This window comes from Schistocerca serialis, chromosome 1, assembly GCF_023864345.2.
Source record: "Schistocerca serialis cubense isolate TAMUIC-IGC-003099 chromosome 1, iqSchSeri2.2, whole genome shotgun sequence".
Classification (NCBI taxonomy): Eukaryota; Metazoa; Arthropoda; class Insecta; order Orthoptera; family Acrididae; genus Schistocerca; species Schistocerca serialis.
In genome coordinates, this window is record NC_064638.1 from 242,656,250 (window position 1) to 242,680,057 (window position 23,808).

The 23,808-nt window shown below is 41.6% G+C and overlaps 1 protein-coding gene across 3 annotated transcripts in view; it reads right to left on the reverse strand.

Annotated features, from left to right (window-relative positions):
- Nucleotides 1–23,808, reverse strand: part of LOC126466867 (TNF receptor-associated factor 4) — a 581,524-nt gene that overhangs the window by 122,355 nt on the left and 435,361 nt on the right. Inside the window, exon 1 of one of the 3 annotated variants that reach the window (XM_050096417.1) lies at nt 4,345–4,548. The exons of the other annotated variants lie outside the window; for them this stretch is intronic. Within the exon in view, the coding sequence (XP_049952374.1) occupies nt 4,345–4,461 (117 nt within the window). The 5' untranslated portion in view covers nt 4,462–4,548. Of the gene's footprint in view, nt 1–4,344; nt 4,549–23,808 lie in introns of those variants that run through there. 3 annotated transcript variants of the gene reach the window in all.

Consider the following 23,808-nt stretch of genomic DNA (forward strand, 5'->3'; position numbering starts at 1 on the left):
CCTTGATCACGCTACTGCTGCATGGGGAAGACAGGTGTATCGGAGATTACACACTCGTATCATTCACAGCGCCTACGTACTCATCTCAAAAAGTAGTCTTAAGAATATTTATTTTGATGTTACTTTCTTCGCGGAAAGCCCATATTTTTTGTACGTATCAAACGGTTCAAATGGCTCTGAGCACTATGGGACTTAACACCTGGCGTCATCAGTCCCCTAGAACTTAGAACTACTTAAACCTAACTAACCTAAGGACATCATACACATCCATGCCCGAGGCAGGATTCGAACCTGCGACCGCAGCAGCTGCGTGGTTCCAGACTGAAGCGCCTAGAACCGCTCGGCCACCGAGCCCGGCTGGTACGTGTCAACTTGAACATTAAATTTATTTTGATCATTTCGCCTTGAGCAAACAAATCAACCCATTGTAAACGCTGGAAGAGCGCGAGTTTTTTCGGTGGAGTTTGTGGAGATGTGACAACGTCTAAACCACGACCACCAGCAACAAGACTGCCGATGGCATGCTGTGTTAAAATACGTGCTGCTCCGGAGTAGACAGAAAGCGACATGAACAACCAAATGTGCTGGCAACAGAATGAAGGGGAACAGACTGATGGTGGTGCAAGATCACTGAAACACTCGCGGACAAAAGAGAGACACTGTGTATTGCCCGAAGCGGAATTTTCAAAATATACACTGTCCGTCCAAAACGTTGCGAAACTGATCTTATTCCTAGCGTATAAGCGACGTCAAAGCAGTAAATACGGTGGCAGCTTTAACAAACAACGACAAACAACAGGTTTGCATTCGATCATTCAGATGTGAGCTGGCAATGTTAAATAATAGACATGCAGCCGTAGTGTGTCAACTTTATTGGGTCATAAATCGCAGCGGAGCTACATCTCTAAATCAAATGTTCAAGATATTCTTTAGAATGTTTGCATAGTAAGGTCACGCACACTTTAGGCAGTGAATGTTGTCACTCGAGTGGCAGCAGCGAAGCAAAGATATTTCCACTTCGCGCGTCCTCGGCCAAGGAGGCTGGTACACTATATTTAATAAAATAGAAATTATCATGGAGAAACTAAACCGTTTTGTGTATTCAAAGACAGTCGGTATCACACAAGCTATATATGATGTGGTGGGTTTCAAACCAAATCGTTTAAAAAACAATTACAAAATCACGAAAATATTATGTTCTGCTGTTTCTAGCAGTCTGTTTCAACAAAATAAAACTACACATTGCAACAGCATGAATCTAGAGACTTGTTAGAAATCCACGTATGTTCTACAGCTTGTGTCCAACTTCTCATGAATTTACGGATTCACACACAGTCCGCCCGCTGACATTGGCTCTAGGCCAAGACATTCACTATTACTGCAAAATTCTAAAGGCACTCGATGGAAGCCCTCTAGGCTCATCATTTGCTACTGACAAGCACAGGAAAATAGTATACAGAAATAAGACGCACTGCTGAACAACAACATAAACCGCCGGCTTCTGTGGCCGAGCGGTTGGTTCTAGGAGCTTAAGCCTGGACCCGCGCTGCTGCAACGGTCGCAGGTTCGAATCCTGCCTCGGGCATGGATGTGTGTGATGTCCTTAGGTTAGTTAGATTTGAGTAGTTCTATGTCTAGGGGACTGATGACCTCAGATGTTAAGTCCCATAGTGCTTAGATCAATTTGAACCAACATAAACCGACACTTCAACTTCTTGTGAGGCTATTGCCACTCGAGTGTCAATATCCAACGCCCACACCCTGACCCTCAAACGAAAACAGCGAAGCTTGCTGCGACTTGATATCACGGGCAATGAGACTTGATGTTATCAATACGAACTGACCACAAAACGACACAGTGAAGAAATTCACATGAAGGTCAAACCTTTGACGACACAACCGACGTTCAAACCACAGCAAAGTGCGAGCTAAACAGCGTCCCAAAGGACTTTTCTGACAGCTTCACAATGATTGTATGGGCGATCTGTGTTTTGGCTCGAGTGGACGTTTGGGGGGGGGGGGGGGGGGGGGGGGAGCGAGGGGAGGGGCTATGTAGAACATCTGAAATATTAAAACCAACTTCTTAACATTTCTCGATTTTTTATTACTCTGGTCTCGTATCTTTTTGGAAAGGAGTATTTAAACTTCTCACAACTGGCTGCAAAATGATTACAAAACAGACGCAGTGCAACCAATCCTTTCTAGTTTGCTGCTGGGTAGATTATGTTTAATCTCTAGCGATTTACATCGGTAACGTTTACTGCAAAAGCCAACACGTGCTTTGGATCGTGACGTGCCTTGATAGTTTCGTCAGGGCCGTAGGCGTAGCTGTCTAGAGTAAGATGGACATAATTGACATTAATTGCTTGATACAATTACGCTCACTCGCTGGCATCCGAAGTTGGGTTGTGCGGCCGGTGTGATCGGATACGACGGCCACCGCGCCGTATTACATTACTGGGGAGCAGTTTCGTAACCGCAAGAACTTGCTGGGTGGCAGAGATTGCATCTCGCAGTGCAGGTGACACCGGCGCACAGAGCGCAGACCAAGGATTCAGCCCATTTTGCGTCTACGAAATTCACGCCACGGCAAAGTGATTCAGTCCAGTACCACTATTATTACAATAGCCTCGTTACTCTCATCACGGTTATAATTTATGCATTCTCCGACCACAAATTCGTAAGTGATAGGGGTTCCAAATTAATCTTTCATTGAAAAAGAGGTTCTTGCGGAAACAGCGTTAGCTTCCTACAGCCACCTTTTAATTCAAACTTCCAATTCCTCAAAGAGGTTCTTGCGGAAACAGCGTTAGCTTCCTACAGCCACCTTTTAATTCAAACTTTCAATTCCTCTGTAGCGATTACTTCTGAAGATGTAAAACCCGTATCAACATGCGCTGTTCTTCTGTGGGAACTTTCAACAAAACATTAAAGTGTGACACATCGCGCGACGAATCAGAAGCAAGGGCAAAATTCGGGGTTCCATAAAATTTCTGTGTCTTGCAGATGTTGTAAGCAAATATCAGTTTTAAATTTCAGTACACGACTACATTAATAAAAAATCTACTGCACAATGTTCTCAGTTTTTGACTGAATATACTTTAGACTAGAAAAGCTTCGTAGTTAGACGTCCTACTTTGGTTTACTAACGAATGTATCTTGAAAAGCGAAGTTGTAAATCACGACCATAATTTTTGTACTCGTTCATTCTCAGACTTTGAGAATCATTTATCGTTACCAAACGAAACGTTATACTAAAACTATACTATACTAGTACTTGCGCTCTTACACGGCAGTTGTGACACGTTCATTCCATAAGAAAATATTACCACAGAATTCTGTACAATGCAGATACCAAGAACGCTTTTTAATCATACTTCAATTTCTTAAAAACCAGAATAAATCATCTTAACGTTGGAGCAATGCAATGTTGATACGTTCAGCAATAAATTTGGGACATTAATACGTTACGAAATTTCCGAAGAAAAAGCCTTCAACTACTCATTTTGTAATGTTGTCGAAATATTGCGATATCAGGTTTACAGTTATTGATATGTATGACAATATACGAAACAACTGTCAACATTATAACAGTCGAGGGTAAACTTCACATTCTTTTCTTCGTATCACTGGCGACTTCAAAAAGCACCGCATGTGCATGACACCAACACAATTCAAAATGTAAAAGCGGAAATAATCCCCTCAATGATGATGATGTGACAGTATGAATGGGAAATAGAACAAGTTATGGTGTTACTAACATTGAATATTTATTTGTGCAAACTGAAAGTTATCTGCAGTAATGACGAGCAGAAAGGTCACAAAACTGAAACTGAAGATTGGAAGTATACATGGAACTTCAAACAGAAATTAAAAAAAGAAACGGTTATGTCCAAAGGTCTTTGTTGCACACTGACTCTTGTTACTGGGTTAACCCCTTCAGAATGAAACTACAATCCGCACGTGTTATTTGTGAGCACCAGTATTGTTGCATTTGAATGTATCACAACAACAATTCGTAAGAAGACTAACGTAAGCTGCAACTGCACATTCTTACTGTGTAGGAAATTGAAGCTGAGGGAGGGTCTGTAAACTTGGAAACAGAAAGCAAATTCCTAGCAAGTACGCTGCGCCGACCAGGTCCGCAGGGATCGGAGATATCTGGTTGCCCATTTGCGTAGGTTTTCTCGAGAGAGCGTTGAACCGCAGTGAGGGAGGAACTAACGGCTGGCCAATTGCCAGCGAGATGTTAGTTGCAGACAAAGAGCACACGGTGCTGTGCTGTTGCTCCTCCAGGCGTGTCCGTTAGCGGATGCGCCGGCCGAGAAATGTCGCCACACTTACTTGCAGGTCCAGCGGGGGCGGCGTCTGTGTCTGCGTGGTCGTCGTCGCTTGCTTGTTGGGAGACAGCCGCGCGGGGAAGCTGAGCGTCTTGGTCCACTGAGCCAGGCTACGCACCATGTCGGCGCCGGGCCGCGACCGGGAGAATCGCGAGCGCAGCAATAACCACCCTATCGCAACCGCGTCTGACAACGCACTGAGCCAAGGAACGGGACAGGACCGCTGAGGCGCCGGCCGGCGCCTGCCGCTTTGGCCGCTAGAGGCGCGCGCGTCGCGTCGGAGCAGCTGATCCGCGTCCCACCTAGTTGCGTAAGAAAAGCCGGCGCAGTCCTGAGGCTTCCGCGCGTGGGAGAGGTTGTTACGGCGTCGGTGGGGCCGCTAGGACGAGCTGTCCGGCGCGACTGACACTGATCGCCTATTACGCTTGCACCACCCACGGCGAAAGGGGGTCATTTCTGAGGGACTTTGCCCGAGCAACTCGCCCACTTCGAGCCCAACAACAGTGTCGTGTCTTAAACTATCACCGAGGAAGGTGAGACACTGGACTCGTATTCGGGAAGACGACGGGGCATACCTCGTCCGATCATCCAGATTTAGCTTCTCTGCGATTTCCCTACGTGGGTTAAGGATACCGGGTATCGCAGCTTCATAACTTTCAGAGATTTACACAAAACTATTCATCGTCTCTATTCAACTCAGTACCAAATGCCTTGCCGTAAATTTGTATATCGTACAGTGGTGTGGAAATAATGAAAAATGTTTTAGCTCAAATGGTTCTCAGGCAACACACTTGTACCGTCCATGAAATTTATTAATTTTTGCTACTGAAAAATTCAGTTGCGGCTCACTTTACACGAAAAGTTACATGGTTAACGCAGACCAATTCACACAATGTAATAACAGCGTAGTAACTAATAAAAGGAGAACAACATTTACTTTCTATTTGAGCCCATAATGCAAAAATAAACAAAGAGTATGATGTGTGATACGTAGAAATTGCTGGAAAAATGGTGATCTTTCCAGTTCTTTTTGGAAAAGTTAAGGAAAGCTGTTGCTCTCATTCTAAAGTAATAGATGGATGAAATGGCACACAAATTTATATAACCTCTCCCCCCCCCCCCCTCCCACATTCCCAAGTAATTTGAGAGTAAACTGTATCTAAAACACTGAAAATCAAAGTTAAGGGAAACAAAGAAAGTATATACGGAACTTCAAATAGCTCATATAGCATCACAGCAGCTGGTCATCCTTTGTATCTTTTATATGAAATTTTCATAGTTGCAACGTCTAGTCTCATCTCTGTGGTGCGACGAGCCGCTTCGTGTCAGCAGTGATGACTACGGTCACCGTGTAATCTCCAATGTCTGTCCCAAATTCATCCTTAACTTTAGTTCTGCTTATTGATGTATCACTAACACATGTTGCGTGGTCCAGCGGTTTTAATACCCAAATTATGGGAAGGAAATTTTCATTCGGGAAAAACTGGAAATTTGTGCTAATATCCTATGGCACCAAACTACTGAGGTCATCGGTCCATAAGTTTATACGTTACTTAATCTAACGTAAACTGACTTACGCCAGGACAACATACTCACACCCAAGCCCGAGGAAGGACTCGAACCTCGGGTTTTGCGTACTAGATGTGGAGACATTTACCTAAAAGGCACGCGTCGTTTACATCCTTTAAGAAGTTTTAATGGTTATCAACATTTCTTATGAACGCGGGTATCCTCATCGATAAGTGCCCTCTGAAACTCACACCATGATGCAGAACCTTTCGAGCAAAGTGCATACTGTGAAAAGTTATTTTTTATAAAAATTAAAAATACACTGCCCGCACTGCACTTTTCATTACTCTCAAAACAAGATTGTAGCAATTCGATCTCAGTGTCTGTGAGGTGTCTACGATCTATTAGTGGTTTATCATTAGTCAGCTTTATGCCCGTCATGTATTTTTTTCTATTTTCTGTAACCTTGCTTCCATTTTTTCTGCGCATGTCCACAACGTTCTCCAAAGACGTTTGATTCTTTCAAGCTCATGAAATCTTTTGAATCTCCCGCACCAAAGATAAGGTCGTGTGTAACCTGGTATAATGTCTCAGACTCAAGGAAATTCTGAGAATCTCTTCACCTCTGTAACACAGTTAAATAGACCTCAAGGTCATATTTGCACCTGTGACTGTATTGTAATAGGTTTCCATTTCTTTCCGGGAATTTCAAAGCAAATGAAACAAAACTACATAAAACTTACATATCTGATGAGAAACACGACTGTATTTGTATATTTTCTGATTTTTTTTTTTTAAATAAGAGACCCTTGGTTTGCAACAGCTCGATACTCGTCAATTTAATTACGATTTACAAAGTTTCTAATCCCATTGTTCCTGTGAAAACATCTTCCCAACAGAATCAAATCTTGTTACATGCATTCACCAAAACTACAGCACAAAACACAATGTAACGCAACATCTCTCACTAGGGGAACTCCCCATCGCACGCCCTCAGATTTAGTGGTAAAATGACCCAGTGGATAGCCAATCGAAAACTGAACACAGATCAAGCATGAAAAAAAGGAGGTATACCGAACTGCGAGTAAAGAAACAGTAACCAGTCTAAGTTCCGACGTGCAACATCGAGCGAACTGTAAGAACCACGGCGTCGTGGTTGTGTGGTTACGGTGTCAGACTACGGAGTCGGAGACTCTTGTTCAAGCCTCCGTCGTACACCATTTTTTGTTTCCTCAAAAAATTATGAACTGTCCGTTCGCTCATTAACGTGTCTGTTCTGCTTATATAATCTCGACGGTTGTCATACTATACATAGCTTACAGACTATAAGTCAAGTGGTAAGAAAATATTACCATCCCAAGTAAATGTTATGAAAAGTGAGAGCGGACGAGACGCCGCATGGTCCTCTCGCAGAAATGAAAACAACGAATAAACGGGTGTGATATATATTACAAGAGACGAATCCAAGAGTCAAAACTTCCAAAACGGAACATGAGAGCCATAACATGTGATACTTGTGTAGAACAAAAAGGATGTACGTTGTGTCTGGAGGTCCCTTCCGTACACCTCGCTGTTGCTGACGGACGTTTCACAACAGAGACACAAACCTGAATACAGCTAACAGACATCGTCACTAACCGGACGGACGATTCATACTTTTATAAGAAAATAAAAGGCCACGAGGGAGATTTGAACCGGGACTTGCCCCGTCACAGGCCAACAACGTGACCACAGAACCACAACGCTGTCACTATTTGTATATCCTGGATACTTGAGCCGTTCACTGTGTAACACCCCACCCGTCACTTATCTGGTTTTGGTGTGTGTTCACCCCAGGTAATTGACTAACAGATCAACTGAGAGTGCAAAACTGCCTCAGTGTCGGATAACGCAAAGAAAGAAATAAGGCCCTGTGACTCCTGATTGAACTGCGGTGGCAGTGTTGACATTAATTGGTTCAGAATTGATCCCTTTTAATTAAAAAGGGATGCACATTGATGTTATATTCAGCAATTGAACACCAGATGCAAATGTTGAACATAAAATTAATTAAGAAAGTGACTTGGGATTTCAACTACTTGATTTAAAACAGATGCAGTCGATTAGCACAGATTTATTTAAACTCACGACCTTCAATCATCACATTACATGACTCTCCTAACAGGCAGTGGTAATAAATTGCGTTTGCGTGGAGTAAAGCGCGATAAATAAGAAGTAATTCCTATCGACTGACCCAAGCGTAATGCGAAGTGCGAGAAGAATTCTACAATACACAGCCCTAGTGGAAACTTTGCCGACGTGATCCAGCAAATTAATCACTGGCCGGAGCGGGCGCAATATCACCGAATTCAGCGTGGCGGAGCGGCGTCGTGCGGACGTCGGCCGACCTCGTGGTGCTGCAAGGCTGCGCTCGTCTATTCACTCCTAGCTATCTTGCTCAGTACATAGCTGAACCAAAACTTCCTTTCTCCAAGCTCAATCGTTCCATTTGCTAAGTCCTAAACTGCAGAGATGCTCACTCTTTCTCAGGCAAGTTGAGTAAAGAACGCCATGTCCGCACTCTAGGGAAGCAGGGAACGGAAGACCTCTATGGGGACTTCTCCCAGTCCGCTCTTCGCTGCGGTTTCCCCTGCAGCAAAATCACTTACGCCAATTGCAGCGCAAGTCACGTTCATTATGCGTCGCTTCCCAGTGCCGACCAATGCCTGCTCTGGGAAGTGAACAAATTCCCACAAAATTCCCCTTCCTCTCAACTTCTTCTATTTAGCTCCTCCCAGGCCACCCATCAAGGTTAGCATCTGCACAAACACCAGTTTTTCTGGAATTCTGACTCTCAGGAGAGTACTTCAAATTCCTCGGTCCTACGTTCACATCGGAGGCCAGCGTATTTCATTCTGTCGCTCTTCACCTGATTTACTTCAGACTCTGCGGACCGTGAATTCAGCGTGAAGTTGCTATAGTCACGAACATGCATATTTTGACCTCTGTTGACCGCTCCACCGTAGCTTTGCACGGATTTCTCGCATGTTTCCCTGAAAACAGGACAACGGACATTTATCAACAGGCGTACAAGTTCTCTGTCTGCTTCCCGGTACACCAGCATGGGGTCGGGGTCAACCACCCATGCTGTCACTCATCTTAAGGCGGCTGGAGGCCGCGCCGCGTTACCGCTTTCTCAGAGCATGAGCCGCCCTAAGCTGCCTATTGTCGCTTCCCTTCGTCATTCCCCAGCCGGCCACTGTCAACTCTAAATACTTCCCTGGGGTAAACTAGCGTCCAGTAAATCGACTCGTTTCCACAAAGTTTTCATGTCGTGTGAATTACTTTAAAACCATCACCCGACATTAATTATTCCAATACGTCCATACTATACCCTCTACAAGATGCATTGTGCCTTGTCAGTCATTTTGTTCAGCCCTACTGTTCGCTCAACATGAGTTAAGTGATCTTTACTGACTTCATGTAACGGGCATAGTTCTTGCCATCTTACAACTGTTTCTATTTAGTTTCTTTTTTCACAGTTCAGTACAGCTTCTTCCTGTTTTCACTCTTGATCTGTGTTCAGTTTTTGACGCGTTATTCACTGGGCCGTCTTACCACTAAATCTGAGGGGGGCGTGCGTGAGGAGTTGGCTTTGTCAGATGCAGAAGTTCTTAGATGTGGTTGCCGTCGCTGCAAGTACAGATCAACATATCGCTGTTGTGCCGCTCTTAAACTGCATTCAGTAAAATTATACACGTGCTGCATAGCGGCCATCTCTTCACCTGTAAACCTATTCATACCGCTTTTTATTTATTTATTAACACATAGAGTTCCGTAGGACCAAATAGAGGAGCAAATCTCCAAGGTCATGGAACGTGTCAGTACATGAAATTACAACATAAAAGTAATAACGGATAAAAATAAAATTTTTATGAACCCGAAAAAAGTCATTCCATTAGTTAATGTAAACGCAATCAACAATACAGCAAGAATCAGCTCAATTTTTCAAGGAACTTCCCGACAGAATAGAAGGAGTAATCCATGAGGAAACTCTTCAGTTTCAATTTGAAAGCACGTGGATTACTGCTAAGATTTTTGAATTCGAGTGGTAGTTTATTGAAAATGGATGCAGCAGTATACTGCACACCTTTCTGCACAAGAGTTAAGGAAGTCATCGAAATGAAGTGTTGATTTCTGCCGAGTATTAACTCAGTGAAAGCTGCTTATATTGAGGGACAATGTCAAAAGACCCAGACTCGTGAACAAGGGTCGACAAGAGGTTCGTGAACTTAACACCACTTATTGCCCGAACCGCCTGTTTCTGAGCCAAAAATATCCATTAAGAATGGGAAGAGTTACCCCAAAATATAATACCATACGACATAAGCGAATGAAAATAAGCAAAGTAGACTAATTTTCGTCTATATTTTCGAAAGTATGAAATGTAAAAATACGGTTGATGCATGAATTGAAGCCGGCCGGTGTGGCCGTGCGGTTCTAGGCGCTTCAGTCTGGAACCGTGTGACCGCTACGGTCGCAGGTTCGAATCCTGCCTCGGACTTGGATGTGTGTGATGTCCTTAGGTTAGCTAGGTTTAATTAGTTCTAAGCTCTAGGCGACTGATGACCTCAGAAGTTAAGTCGCATAGTGCTCAGAACCATTTGAACCATGAATTGAAGCGTAAACTCCTCGAGTTTGCGTTGTGCCCACCAATTGGCATTACGAGCGCTGTGCCTTGACAAAATGGCGACAAAGCAAGAAAACAGTTTTGTATGTTGGAATATGCGACATTTTTATCTGTAACAACATTGCAGCGTGCATTCGGAAAGTATTATGGAAAAGATCCGCTCTGTGAACAGAGCATTGTGCGTTGGTATCCACAGTTTAGGACATTGGTTCTCTTTGTAAACAGAAAAGAACCCGTCGATCAATTCAATAGTAGAGAGCGCGAGGAAAAGTTTCGTATGGAGTTAAAAAAAAAAAAAAAACAACAGTCCGCGCAAACCACTCACTTGGAATGCGGTAGCAATCTGTGTGGAAAATTTTGCGACGGCGGTTAAATTTTAAACCGTACCGCCTGCAGCTCGTGCAACAATTAAAACCTTAAGATTATGACCAGCAAGTTCAATTTTGGATCACAATTCAGAATGAACATTTCGCCTCCATGCTGATATTCAACGATGAAGAAGCCTTCAATTTATTTGCGAAGTTAATCTACAGTGTCGGGCACTGAAAATCCTCATGAAATTGTGGGACATGGCCGAGGTTCCCCGACGTTTAACGTTTTCTGTGCAGGCGAAGCTATGTGGGCCGCTTTTCTACTGTGAGAAGGCTGACTGGTACCTCTTATTTTCATATGTCGCATTTGTGGTTCTTTTTACAAATCACTGCTGATACTGAGAATTTCATCTTCCAATCCCCTCAGTGGAGCACCGATGTTCGTCGCTACTAACACGACGAACTACCCCATCGCTGGATTGGGCGTAGTGATGAAGATGATATGGCTCTGTCCCCCCCCCCCCCTCCCCCTTCTTCCTCCCAGTTTGCCTCTTTGTGACTTTTCCCTTTGGCAGTACATTGAGGACCGTGATTACTTAACCCCACTAACAATAACAGGGGAACAGCTCCGAGAACGCATCGGAGCTGCAGGGATGACCATTGATAGGATGTTGCTACATTAGGTATGGAACGAACTTCACTGTCGCTAGGACGTATGTCGAGTGACCAGAGCAATTTCAAATACTAACTTTATGAGTTTGCGGCTCTATTCATGAATCAATAACATTTGTACGTATAACGCTTTGGAAAATATACAGCTTGGAAAACGAATGAATCATTTATAGTAGTCCTGTAGGTAACTGTTCAACAGCTAAACGTCCGAAGTTAAATCGAAAGAGCGTATTATGTAAATGCCAAAGGCATGGACTCCGAAGTAACTTGCATTACAACACTTCAAAAAAAAATCTATGGGAAAATGAAGACAAACAACTGCACCCGAAACATATTGTTAAGGTATAACTGCGACAGGTCACGAAAAGAAGATCGCGTTGGAGAATCCGTCGCTATTCCGCTGTAAAATCAAAACTATCGAAGGAATTATACTCTACGGAAAAGCTGCAGTAACGACGAGAAGGATACAAACCTCTTGTGCATCATTGTAACGCACACCGATTTGACTGTTGTTGAAAAGTACGCATTTCATGTGTAGCAAAATCTACCTAAATTATTACAGCGTATCTAAATGTCATTCTTTCCTCCACATTCTCGTTTACAGTAGACAGAAAATTCCAACATCAAGTAACATGTACTATGTATGGAAAATGTCTGCCATATCGGCAGAACAGTAAATAAAGATGTTGATAACTAAAATGGATTGGTGACTGATTTACACCTAGCATATCTCGTTAAAGTTACGGTCTCACGCGCATACTTAACCTGACTAGCACGTCTGGCAGAAAGGATATAACGGAGAACGGCTTAACCTCAACCTAGGGGTTATTTCCGGAACGAAACTTTCACTCCACGGCAGTGTGCAGGCTATTATGAAACTTCCTGACGTGTAGCTGTTTGCCGGACCGGGTGTCGAATCCGGGTCTTCGCCTTTCGCTGCCAGCAGTGCAGTTGCTGAATCACCGAAAATCGCCTTACAACCCGATTCAGTGACACGTCTGCTGTTGTAATGTTTCGAAAATAATTGACAAAACACTCTTAGATATAACGCAGGCTTTCTCTGCCGCTGTAATAGTTATCTATTTTCCGTTTATGTATTTATCAACATCTACATCTATATCTACATGATTATTCTGCTATTCACAATAAAGTGCATGGCAGAGGATTCAATGAACCACCTTCAAGGTCTCTCTACCGTTCGATTCTCGAACGGCGCGCGGGAAAAACGAGCACTTAATATTTTTCTGTGCGAGCCCTAATTTCTCTTATTTTATCGTGATGATCATTTCTCCCTATGTAGGTGGGTTCCAACGGAGCAGAAAACTGGTGACTGAAATTTCATGAGAAGATCCCGTCGCAACGTCTTTGTTTTAATGATTGCCACTCCAATTCACGCATCATGTCTGTGGCATTATCTCCCCTATTTCGCGATAATACAAAACGAGCTGCCCTTCTTTGTACTTTTTCGATGTCATCCGTCACTCACACCTGATGCGGATCTCACACCGCACAGCGATACTCCAGAACAGGGCGGACAAGCGTTGTGTAAGCAGTCTCTTTAGTAGACCTGTTGCACCTTGTAAGTGTTGTGCCAATGAATCGCAGTCTTTGGTTGCTCCACCCACATTATTTATGTGATCGTTCCAATCTAGGTTATTTGTAATTGTAATCCCTAAGTATTTAGTTGAATTTACTATCTTCAGATTTATGTGACTTATCGCGTAATCGAAATTTTGCGACTACATCTACATCTACATTTATGCTCCGCAAGCCAACCAACGGTGTGTGGCGGAGGGCGACTGAAGTGAATAACTTCACACTTTTCCTTATTCAGGGTCAATTGCCACTTTCCGCACTATACAGATATCTTATCTAAATCATTTTGCAATTCGTCATCCGATGACTTTACAAGACGGTGAATCACAGCATCATCTGCAAAGAATCTAAGACAGCTACTCAGATTGTCTCCTATGTCGTTAATACAGATAAGGAACAATAGAGGGCATATAATACTTCTTTGGGGAACGCCGGATATTACTTCTGTTTTCTCGATGACTTTCTGTCTATTACTACGAACTGTGATCTTTCTGACAGGAAACCACTAATCCAGTCACACAACTGAAGCGATATTCCATAGCCACGCAATTTGGTCAGAAGACGCTTGTGAGGAAAGGCGTCGAAAGCATTCTGGAAATCTAAAAATATGGAATCAATTTGACATCCCCTGTCGATAGCAGTCATTACTTCATGATTATAAAGGACTAGTTGTGTTTCACAAGAACTATGTTTTCTGAATTCGTGCTGACTGTGTGTCAATTAATCGTTTTCTCGAGGTAATTCATAATGTTCGAACACAGTATATGTTCCAAAATCCTACTGCAAATCGATGTTAGTGATATGGGCCTGTAATTCACCCGTTTGCTCCTATTTCCCTTTTTGGGTATTGGTGTGACTTGAGCAATTTTCCAGTCTTTAGGTACGGAACTCCCTGTGAACAAGGGATTGCATATAGTTACTAAATATGGAGCTATTGTATCAGCATACTCTGAAAGGAACCTGACTGGTATACAATCGGGACTGGAGGCCTTGCCTTTATTGAGTGATTTAAGCTGCTTTGCTACATCGAGGATATCCACTTCTATGTTTTCATCTTGGCAGTTGTTCTTGATTGGAATTCAGGAATATTTAGTTCGTCTTCTTTGGTAAAGGAGTTTCGGAAAACCGTGTTTAGTAACTCTGCTTTAGTGGCAGTGTCATCAGTGATTTCACCGTTGTTATCGCGCAGTGACAATATTAATTGCGTCTTGCCTCTGGTGTGCTTTATGTATGACCAGAATCCCGTTGAGTTTTCTGCCACATTCCGAGACAGAGTTTCACTGTGGAAATTATTAAAAGCATCTCGCACTGATGTATGCGCTATAGTTCGAACTTCTGCAAAACTTTGCCAATCTTGGGGATTTTGCGTTCTTTTAAATTTGGCATTCTTTTTTCGTTGCTTCAGCAACAGCGACCTAACACGTTTTGTGTACCATGGGGAATCAGTATCATCACTTATTAATTTATGTGGTATATATCTCTCAATTGCCGTCGATACTATCTCTTTGAAATCATTTTACATCTTTTCTACCCTTTCATGATCAGATCGGAAGGAAAATTGCGTTATGAGCATTTTTATGAGTTTTTTGAAATAGATGTATTTTGCGTTTCTTTTTCATGGTTGTAGGTGTTACGGTATTCAGCCTAGTAGCAACTGCCTTGTGATCGCTAATCCCTGCATTCGTCATGATACTCCCTATTTGTCCAGGATTATTTGTTGCTGAGAGATCAAGTATGCTTTCGCAACGAGATCTCTTACATCGATGTAGCGTCAATGGCTAAAGTTTCTTGGAAAACCGTTCGTGGTGACTCAGTTGGTAAGCCAATAGCTTCGCATTCGGCATCTAGATGTAGGCCGTTTCATAAAATTTCGAGAATGGTACCGGATGTTTCAACGTTGTTCTTATGATGTTTCCGCCAAGAACCTTCAGACCATCTCTTGGTATAAACAGGACACCCGGAAACGGTCGGAAGATCACGGATGGAAATATCGTGGCAGAAAGTTACGAAGATTTGGCTGCTTCCCTCAAATTGTATGGAAAAATTAACACGTCGGATGACTGTTAAATAGCAAAGATACAAGTAAAGATCTGGGATGGCTGGTACTCCGCAGCCTTAAAATTTTTTTTGAAGCTGCAATTGAAATGTTTATTTGCCAATCCAGTATTCGGGTGTGTAACCCTACCTCAGTGGCATTTGATACAGAGGAACAAACAACTGTATGTAGATCTATTTCTACAACATGATAATATATATACGCGTATAATATCAGAATAGAAGTCTCCTTACATTATATATCTTTATAGCAATGGCATGTTTATCAGTCAACTCTTTGAGGGGGCCGGTAAACGCCGTAAAAATTTACCCTAGTGGGGCATGAACAATAATTTACATATTTAAAATTTATCCACACTGTAACACTTTAGTTTTATTGTCGACCGAACGAAGTGGCACAGTGGTTAGCACACTGGACACGGATCCGGGAGGACGACGATTCAAACCCGAGTCCGGCCATCCTGATTTAGGTTTTCAGTGATTTCCCTAAATCGCTCTGGGCAAATGCCGGGATATTTCCGTCGAAAGCGTACGGCCGACTTCCTTCCCCATCCTTCCCTAATCCGATGGGACCGAATGACTTCACTGTTTGGTCCCCTCCACGGAATCAACCAAGTTTTATTATCGTAACATGTTTTCTACAGTAGGTTTGTAAAACTTCATCTTAATAACAACAAAATATTATCATTAAATGTAGTCAACGCAACTAACCATCAACTCATTTCAGAATACAGACTCGACAAGCGATAGTTCAAATTAGGTATAACTTTATTTTAATTGTTGTGATATCTCTTGCAACAGTAGTTACCAGCTCTGAGGCAGAAAGGTATTTTGCACACTGAACACGTGCATACAGTTCGGACCAGGGTTTTTCTTGAAATGTTTATTGCACGTCTACATGATATTTACTGCTTTCGTGTCTAATACTTTCGTCTACGTATGGATTGTGTGCTTTGATCTGAGATGATAAATTATTTTTGCATACACGGGATAGAGCAGCAGCCACTGAAACCATTTTTTGGAGCCAACAAACTTTTTACACCTCTGCAAATTGGCTTCAGGACAGAGAAAAATGTAAGGGCACGTCTTATAAGCACTACAGATAAGATGCAAGACTATAAAATGTCAGGTGAGCATAAATAATATGTAGCGAATGTGATAAACTTTATGTTGGGCAAACAGGGAGAAACTTCAAAACGAAATTTACCATATTAATGTTAGTGAAGCCAATCCTTCAGTATTCAGTGCTCATTTACGAGAATATTCTGTTAATGACATTAATAAAAACTTCGCCATTACTCATAAATCGGAAAAAGTCAGATTTTTAAATATTCTATAAGAAAATGAAATATACACCCATAACACGTACAAGCTTCCAATATACTTAATGAACAGAGTTGCGGAATAAAATGTATATACAAAATTTCAACAGTCTCTCCATATCGTGCAAGTAAAATTGTCTTATTTGATGTGATACGTTGAATTATTTTGCGATTTTATACCTTTTGTATATTCTATTTTCATATACGAGTTGTCCAGAGATTATATTTTACATGTATGAAGGCATTTTTACCTCCATGGTCACAGATGTACATAAATATCATCCTAGAAATTACAAAAGAGAGGTAATGTAGACTCTTTGATCTATCAGTTCCATGTTTACGCTGTGTAACGGTTCTGTCAGAAGTCGTTAACACTTGCCCCTGCCTATGATTTGACAGCAAGAACATACACATTAACTGTGTACTGTGAGATAGGACGGATTTCTTATCCTCTGTATTAAATGACAAGCGTGCATTGCTATAGGTGCGTTAAAAAGCAGACTTTTATTTCTGCTATTGTAATCGTATATACAGTTGTCATGTTGTATGGGAGAGCCGGGCAAAGTTGCCAGGGGGGTTCTGGGGGCTATAAGGCACTGGTACAGCGCAGTAAATGCTTTAACTTATTCACCCGGAGGGCCCAGCCACCAAATGAATTCTGATCTGTTTGCTGTCCCTCTCCTCAGGGCTATAGACGTTTAAGTGGATTTTAGTCATCCTGATATAAGTGGTCAGCTTGTCTATTTATTGTGGAGAGGGAATGTGATTTAAGTCTTTTTAATGAAACTGTGAAGTGTCATATGTACACTCCATAATCCTACTTTAGCTACTGAAATTTCGGACATGCTATTAGAGGATATACAGCTTTTGTATAACGGCGTCAATGCGGACAAAGTGGCCATCTCGGCGGTGACGTCTGGCACATTATGTTGGGGGAAAACATAAAGGCAGCGACCGAAAGAAGGGCTCCACGGCGATACTTACAGCAAGTCCGTGTAACAGCGACAGCAGCAAATAAAGACAGAGAAGAAAAAGAAGGTAAAAAGGAGAAACTGAAAGCAGCCGAAGAGAAGAAAATTGCGAGGAGCAGGAACCCCACCCTAGAAGAGATTTTTTTAGCGACAACGGTGAAGACAGAGTGCAAGTACTGCGAAGAAAAATTTTCGAATTCAAGGCCAGAAGAGCAGTGGATTTACTGCCAATCTGCTCCCTCTGGATCCACGAATTCTGTATTGGACTTGAGGAATACAGTGACCTTTAATTTTAATAGTGTAAATAACTGAATTCGATAGTAAAATTTAGTTAGTTCTTTGTTAAAACAGTTTTTATCCCTTGTTTTATAGTTTGAATCTAAGTGGCCACGATGTGAAAACTGAATTGTTTGAAGTATTTAATTTGACCTTAAGGCAATTAAACTGCTCCGTATCGTACTTCAATAGCTGCACATTGTAATCACCCATTTCTATACATTCGATTCCATTGCCTCCCAGCTTAAAAAATAATTGCCCGGCTCATCCCTACATACGTTTGTTCCTTCATATGGGTTCTACATCGGAATACCAGCTTCGCAAACAATCATTTCAAGTGCAGCTCACGATATTTAGAAGTCGACCTTTAACAGACACAAGTTTTCCATCATGTCCTTCAATCTATTAAGGCGAATGCCGTAGCAACCATAAAATAAAGAGATCGGAAAGCTATCTTTGTACAAAAAACAGGCTGTCGAACAACATGACATAGAAGCAGTAGCGAAGAAGGGAGTGAGGAATGGTTGTAGCTTGTCCCCAATGTTACTCAACCTGTTCGTAGAATAAACAGTAAAAGAAACCAAAGAGACATTTGGAAATAGATTCTAAGTTAAGGAGTTTAATTAAAAACTTTAAGGTTTGCCGAAGACACTGTAATACTCTCAGCGACAGCAAAAGACTTTAGAGAATAGTTCTATAGTGTGGGTAATGTTTTGAAAAGGGTTTGTAAGATGAACGTCAATAAAGTAAAACAGCGGTAATGGAATGTAGTAAAATTATATCAAGCGATGCCGAGAAAACTAAATTAGTAAATGATGCGCTAAATAGTCGACGAGTTTTGGTATTTGAGCGGGAAAATGGCAGAATGAGAGAGTATATAAAATGAAGACCGATATAGAAAGAAAAACGTTTTCAAAACAATTTGTTAATATCTAATATAGATTTAAATGTTTCAAAACAATTTGTTAATATCTAATATAGATTTAAATGTTATAAAGTCTTTTCTGTAATCATTTGGAGTGTAGCATGATACGGAAGTGAAACGTAGACTATAAACAGTATTTAACGGAATAAAACTGAAGTTTCTGGAATTCCGTGCTTCTACAGACGAATCCAGACGATTATATGGGAGAAAATAAAATGTACGGCACAGCTTTACGAAAGGAAGCGATAGGTTGAAAGAGCGTATCCGGAGGGATTGAGGAATTGTTAATTTGGTAATGATGGAAAGTAATGGGAGGGGGGTGCACTTATTGCAGAGGGAGACAAAGGCTTGAATGTCTGTTCATATGGATGTAGACTGCAATAGTTACGCAGAGACAGAAATACGTTGACAGTAGACGCGATCAGCGCGGCTTCCCCGTCGGAGGTTCGAGTCCTCCCTCGGGCATGGGGGCATGTTTCGTCCTTAGCGTAAGTTAGTTTAAGTTAGATTAAATGTGCAATCTTAGGGACCGATGACCTCTGCGGTTGGTCCCATAAGACCTTACCACAAATAAAAAAAATAAAAAAATAAAAATTGACAAGAGACCAGTGCGAAGAGCTGCATCAGACCCGTATTCGAATGGGGGAAACACAGAAGTGATAAGGTAACGGATGTGGCTAATCTCCGTCTATATGTTTACTCTGCAATTTACAATTAAGTGCCTGGCAGAGGGTTCATCGAACCATCTTCAAGCTATTTCATTGCCGTTCCTCTCTCGAACAGCGCGCGGGAAAAATGAACCCTCAAAAAAGGTTAAGCGTAAATTGTAGGTTCTCAGGTTCAAATGTGACGGCGCAAATTGCGACGCGACGCGACTGGGACGCGACACGCGCCTGCGCCAGGTCGCGCGGCGTTGTGGTTATGGCACAGTTTCTCGCGCCGGGTGGCACGCGAGCATTGCGGGAGGGGTGAGTCGGCGAGCGGGAAGGTACTCCTGCCATATGCTCATTTTGGCATGGCGCATATGGGCAGTGGACGTATTGCCCATCCGAAATATACAGCCTTGCGGTATACTGAATTTTATTGTCACTAAGTAGTGTTTCGTTTTCCTCCGTTTAAGTGCTGCATCTCTTTTCGTTAGTACACTATAGTTTTCCGCGTTAGTACACTATAGTTTTCCGTTACATATATCTGTATACTTTTTTGTTTTGTTTATTATTTTGTCAATAACAATGCCATTTCAATAACTGGTGGGCCATTAGCCACTGGAATTATATCTTCTGCCTCCACAACGTTTTCAGTTCGTAAGAAAGGGCAGACGATTAATCGTGAGGGTAGTGAATAAGGGAGTAAGGAATATTATAAAATCATGTGGTCTAGAAGCAAGGCAGGGAAGTAAAACAAGGTTATGTACTTGCTGCCTGTTATGCTGACGTATCTTTACGATCTGTTACAATAAGTCGAAAAGGCGTAATTTCCACAGGTATGACGCCTTTGTGCTCCTGGTAAAAAGCGTTCGAGATATGGTCGCAAGTTTCTCTATCATTATTGGGATGTGGATGTAATAAGAGACATTATACTACGAACATGTGAACATCACGTTTCGACTACAACCTGTAAACAGTCGAGAAGCCCTCACGAATAACGATGTTGTAATCGGCTCGTCGTAACGAGAAAAATCATTTCAGTGGTTGCATACGCACTATCAGCATTAATAAACTAATTACACAACAGGCTACACAAATGAAGTAGTGGTCAGTATAATTTCGGAAATATGAGCATCCTGAAAGAGTGTGGTGACTCGATATATTTAATTTGTTGAAATGTATTGCTGATAAAGACAGATCTAAGTACATGACAATGTCTTTCAAACGACGTGAACTATTCCTCTCACAAAGCGTCCGCATTCCAGTCGCGCGCAATCTTCTCAGGTGCTGACGATTCACTGACAATTGTGTTGTGTCGCATATGTTTACTTTTCTCAGTAACAAGAATTTTACTCGCGAATCACACGTTGTCAGTTTGGGAAGCCGTAGGTGAGTAACCAGCACCTGGCATGTGCGTGTCATATTGCCCGAAGGGTACGCTCGTCATTATTTTAATACTATTCAGATAAAGAAAAGGAATAAAATCCTTTGGTAAGTTTCCATTCCAGTCGCTCAGTGTTAAAAATACGATAGGTTATGAGATTCGACCAAAATTCCAACGGAATTGGCGATTTAAATTAAAACGTGGATGTGCGTACAAATCATCCAATTCATTTTGTTATATATGTGGTGAACTCACGACAAGGAAACAAAGACGACCAGTTTCTAACTTACTGAAGACGTCGTATCATTTATACTTCAAATGCCAACTGGGACATCAGGATAAAGATTTGTCACCTCACGTAACTTGCATTAGGTGCAATTCTAGACTAACACAATAGCTGAAAGGAGAAAAAGAGCACTTACCATATGGCATACTAATGTTCTGCCGAGTGCCTAAAAATCATGTTGATGATTGCTTCTTCTGTTTGACTAATTCTTTTCATCAAAGAATAAGAAAAATGTTAAGTACCCTAACCTGCCCTCAGCAATTAGACCTGTTCCCCACGGTGAAGACCTGCCAGTTCCAACTCCTCCACTAGTGTGGCAACAAGTTCCTAATTCTGATCATGAATCTACAAACGCTGGGGAAGCACAATGTCAATCAAGTGAAGAGGAACAAAGACCACATTTAATTACACAAGCAGACTTGAATGACCTAGTTCTGATCTATACTTATCCAAGGAGCATGCAGAAATTTTATCTTCACGTCTTAAGGAATGGAACTTACTTCATGAAGAAACAAGAATTACTGACTTTAGGCAACGTAATAAAGATCTGATGACATATTACCGTATGGTGGGCAACGTTTGTGCTTGTAGTGATGTAGTAGGATTAATGAAACATCAGGTATCCTTCCATTCGGAAAGTGGGTGCACTCAGCGACTGTTATGTGACTTATAAATTATAGCGTGCAGCAATCAGTCGTCATTTTTTTAGATTTTATTACGCAAATCCAGATTTCGGCTAGTAGCTAGCCATTCTCAATGCACTATTTTCTATTCTCAGCGGATGTAAGTCCCTGTTGTTCGGGCGTCAGTCACAGTTCTTTGAATACTCTGTGACTATGAAAGAGAACTATGTAAATTTGTCACAGATACTTGAAGCTATTATGAATAAGGTGGAAAATTGGAAAATATTTAGTGATCTTAAGGTGACTGGTTTACTTACTGGTCTCCAAACTGGTTTCAAAAAGTATTGCTGTTTCCTTTGTCTTTGGGAGAGCCGTGCAACAGATAAACATTATACAGTTAAACAGTGTCCATCACGAGAGAAATTGGCTCCAGGGACAGAAAATGTGAAATATGTACCTTTGGTGGATTCTCAAAATGTTTTCCTTCCCCCACTGCATATTAAGCTCGGCCTTATGAAGAATTTTGTCAAGGGGATGGACAAAAATGCTAATGGTTTCGTGTATCTTCGTGAAGTGTTCCCTGAATTAAGTGACGCCAAATTGAAAGAGAGGATTTTTATAGGGCCACAAATTAAGAAGTTAATGCATGATAAGAACTTTGAAGAGAAATTAAGTCAGTCAGAACTTGCAGCCTGGCGTTCTTTTAAGGATGTCGTTGAAGGTTTCCTAGGGAATACAAGAGCAGAAAACAGTGACATATTAGTGGGAGCTTTTTTAGAGAACTATAAAAATCTTGGATGCAGTATGTAACTAAAAATGCACTTCCTTCATTCACATTTAGATTTGTTCCCTACCAATTTGGGAGCGGTTGGTGACGAACACAGGAAAAGGTTCCATCAGGATATTTTGCGAATGGTGAGCCGCTATAAAGGTAGATGGAACCCTTCAATGTTAAGTGACTACTGTTGGTTTTTGGAGCGTGAAGGATATACATCCCAGCGAAGGAAGCTGTCATCAAAAAGACTCAACCCTCCACCATCAACATCATAGTCGAGCAAATGAATGTTGCAATTTTTCGTAAAAAATGTACATTAGGCGCAGGACTAGAGTAAGATAGTTCTATGGCATTAAGTATGTTATATATTGTCTAAATTTAGTGTGGACCACCCTAGTCTCTGTTTTTAGATATAGGCATTTAAAAACCTCCATAAGAAAAAATTGGAGAGTGATGGCGAAAATCTAACTGCATTTTCAGATTCAGCAAGTCCAAATTAGTTAGGTCCACTTTGTTTTATCTCTGTACCCGAAAAAATTTTTTTGTTGTACAGTGTAATCATTTCTCGCTATGTAATTAGGAGCCAAAAAAATATTTTCACATTCTGAGTAGAAAGTTGATGATTGAAATTTCGTGAGAAGATTCTGCCACAACGAGAAACTCCTTTCTTTTAATGACTACCACCCGATTTCGCGTATCGGTGGCTCTGTCTGCCCTGTTTCGAGATAATACTTACGAGCTGCCCTTCTTTCAACTTTTTCGAGGTCCTCCGTCAATTCTATCTCATGCGGATCGCACACTGCACGACAATACCCCAGAAGAGGGCGGACAAGAGTAGTGTAAACAGTCTCTTTAGTAGACCTGTTTTATTTTCCAAGTGTTCTTCCAATAAATCGTAGTCTTTGGTTTGCTTTCCCCACGACATCATGATCGTTCCAATTTAAGTTATTCGTAGTTTTAATCGGTATTTGTTTGAATTTAGAGCCTTTAGATATGTGGTTTATCGTGTAACTTAAATTCAACGGATTCCTTTTAGTACTCATATGGATGACTTCACATTCATTATTTAGAGTCAATTGTAACTTTTTGCGCCATACAGGTGTCTTGTTTAAGTGTGAGTCTTCATTTACGAAACATGCTGTGTGGAAGAGTGCACTGCGATTTATTGTGGACTACTATTCGAGTATGTGGGACACATACCGAGATGAACTTGCAGGGAAGACTGCAAGTGCAAAGGAGTGGATAGTTTGGATGGTTACCAGTTGTAGGTGTGTTTTGTGAGTGCTTTTCATAAATCTTGATTGATTTTATCCTACATGCACGAATCATCTCGCAAACAGATTAGTTATGATTTTTTTTTTATTTCTGGCAAGGTCTTATGGGACCAAACAGCTGAGGTCATCGGTCGCTAAGCTTACACACTACTTAATCTAACTTACGCTAAGGA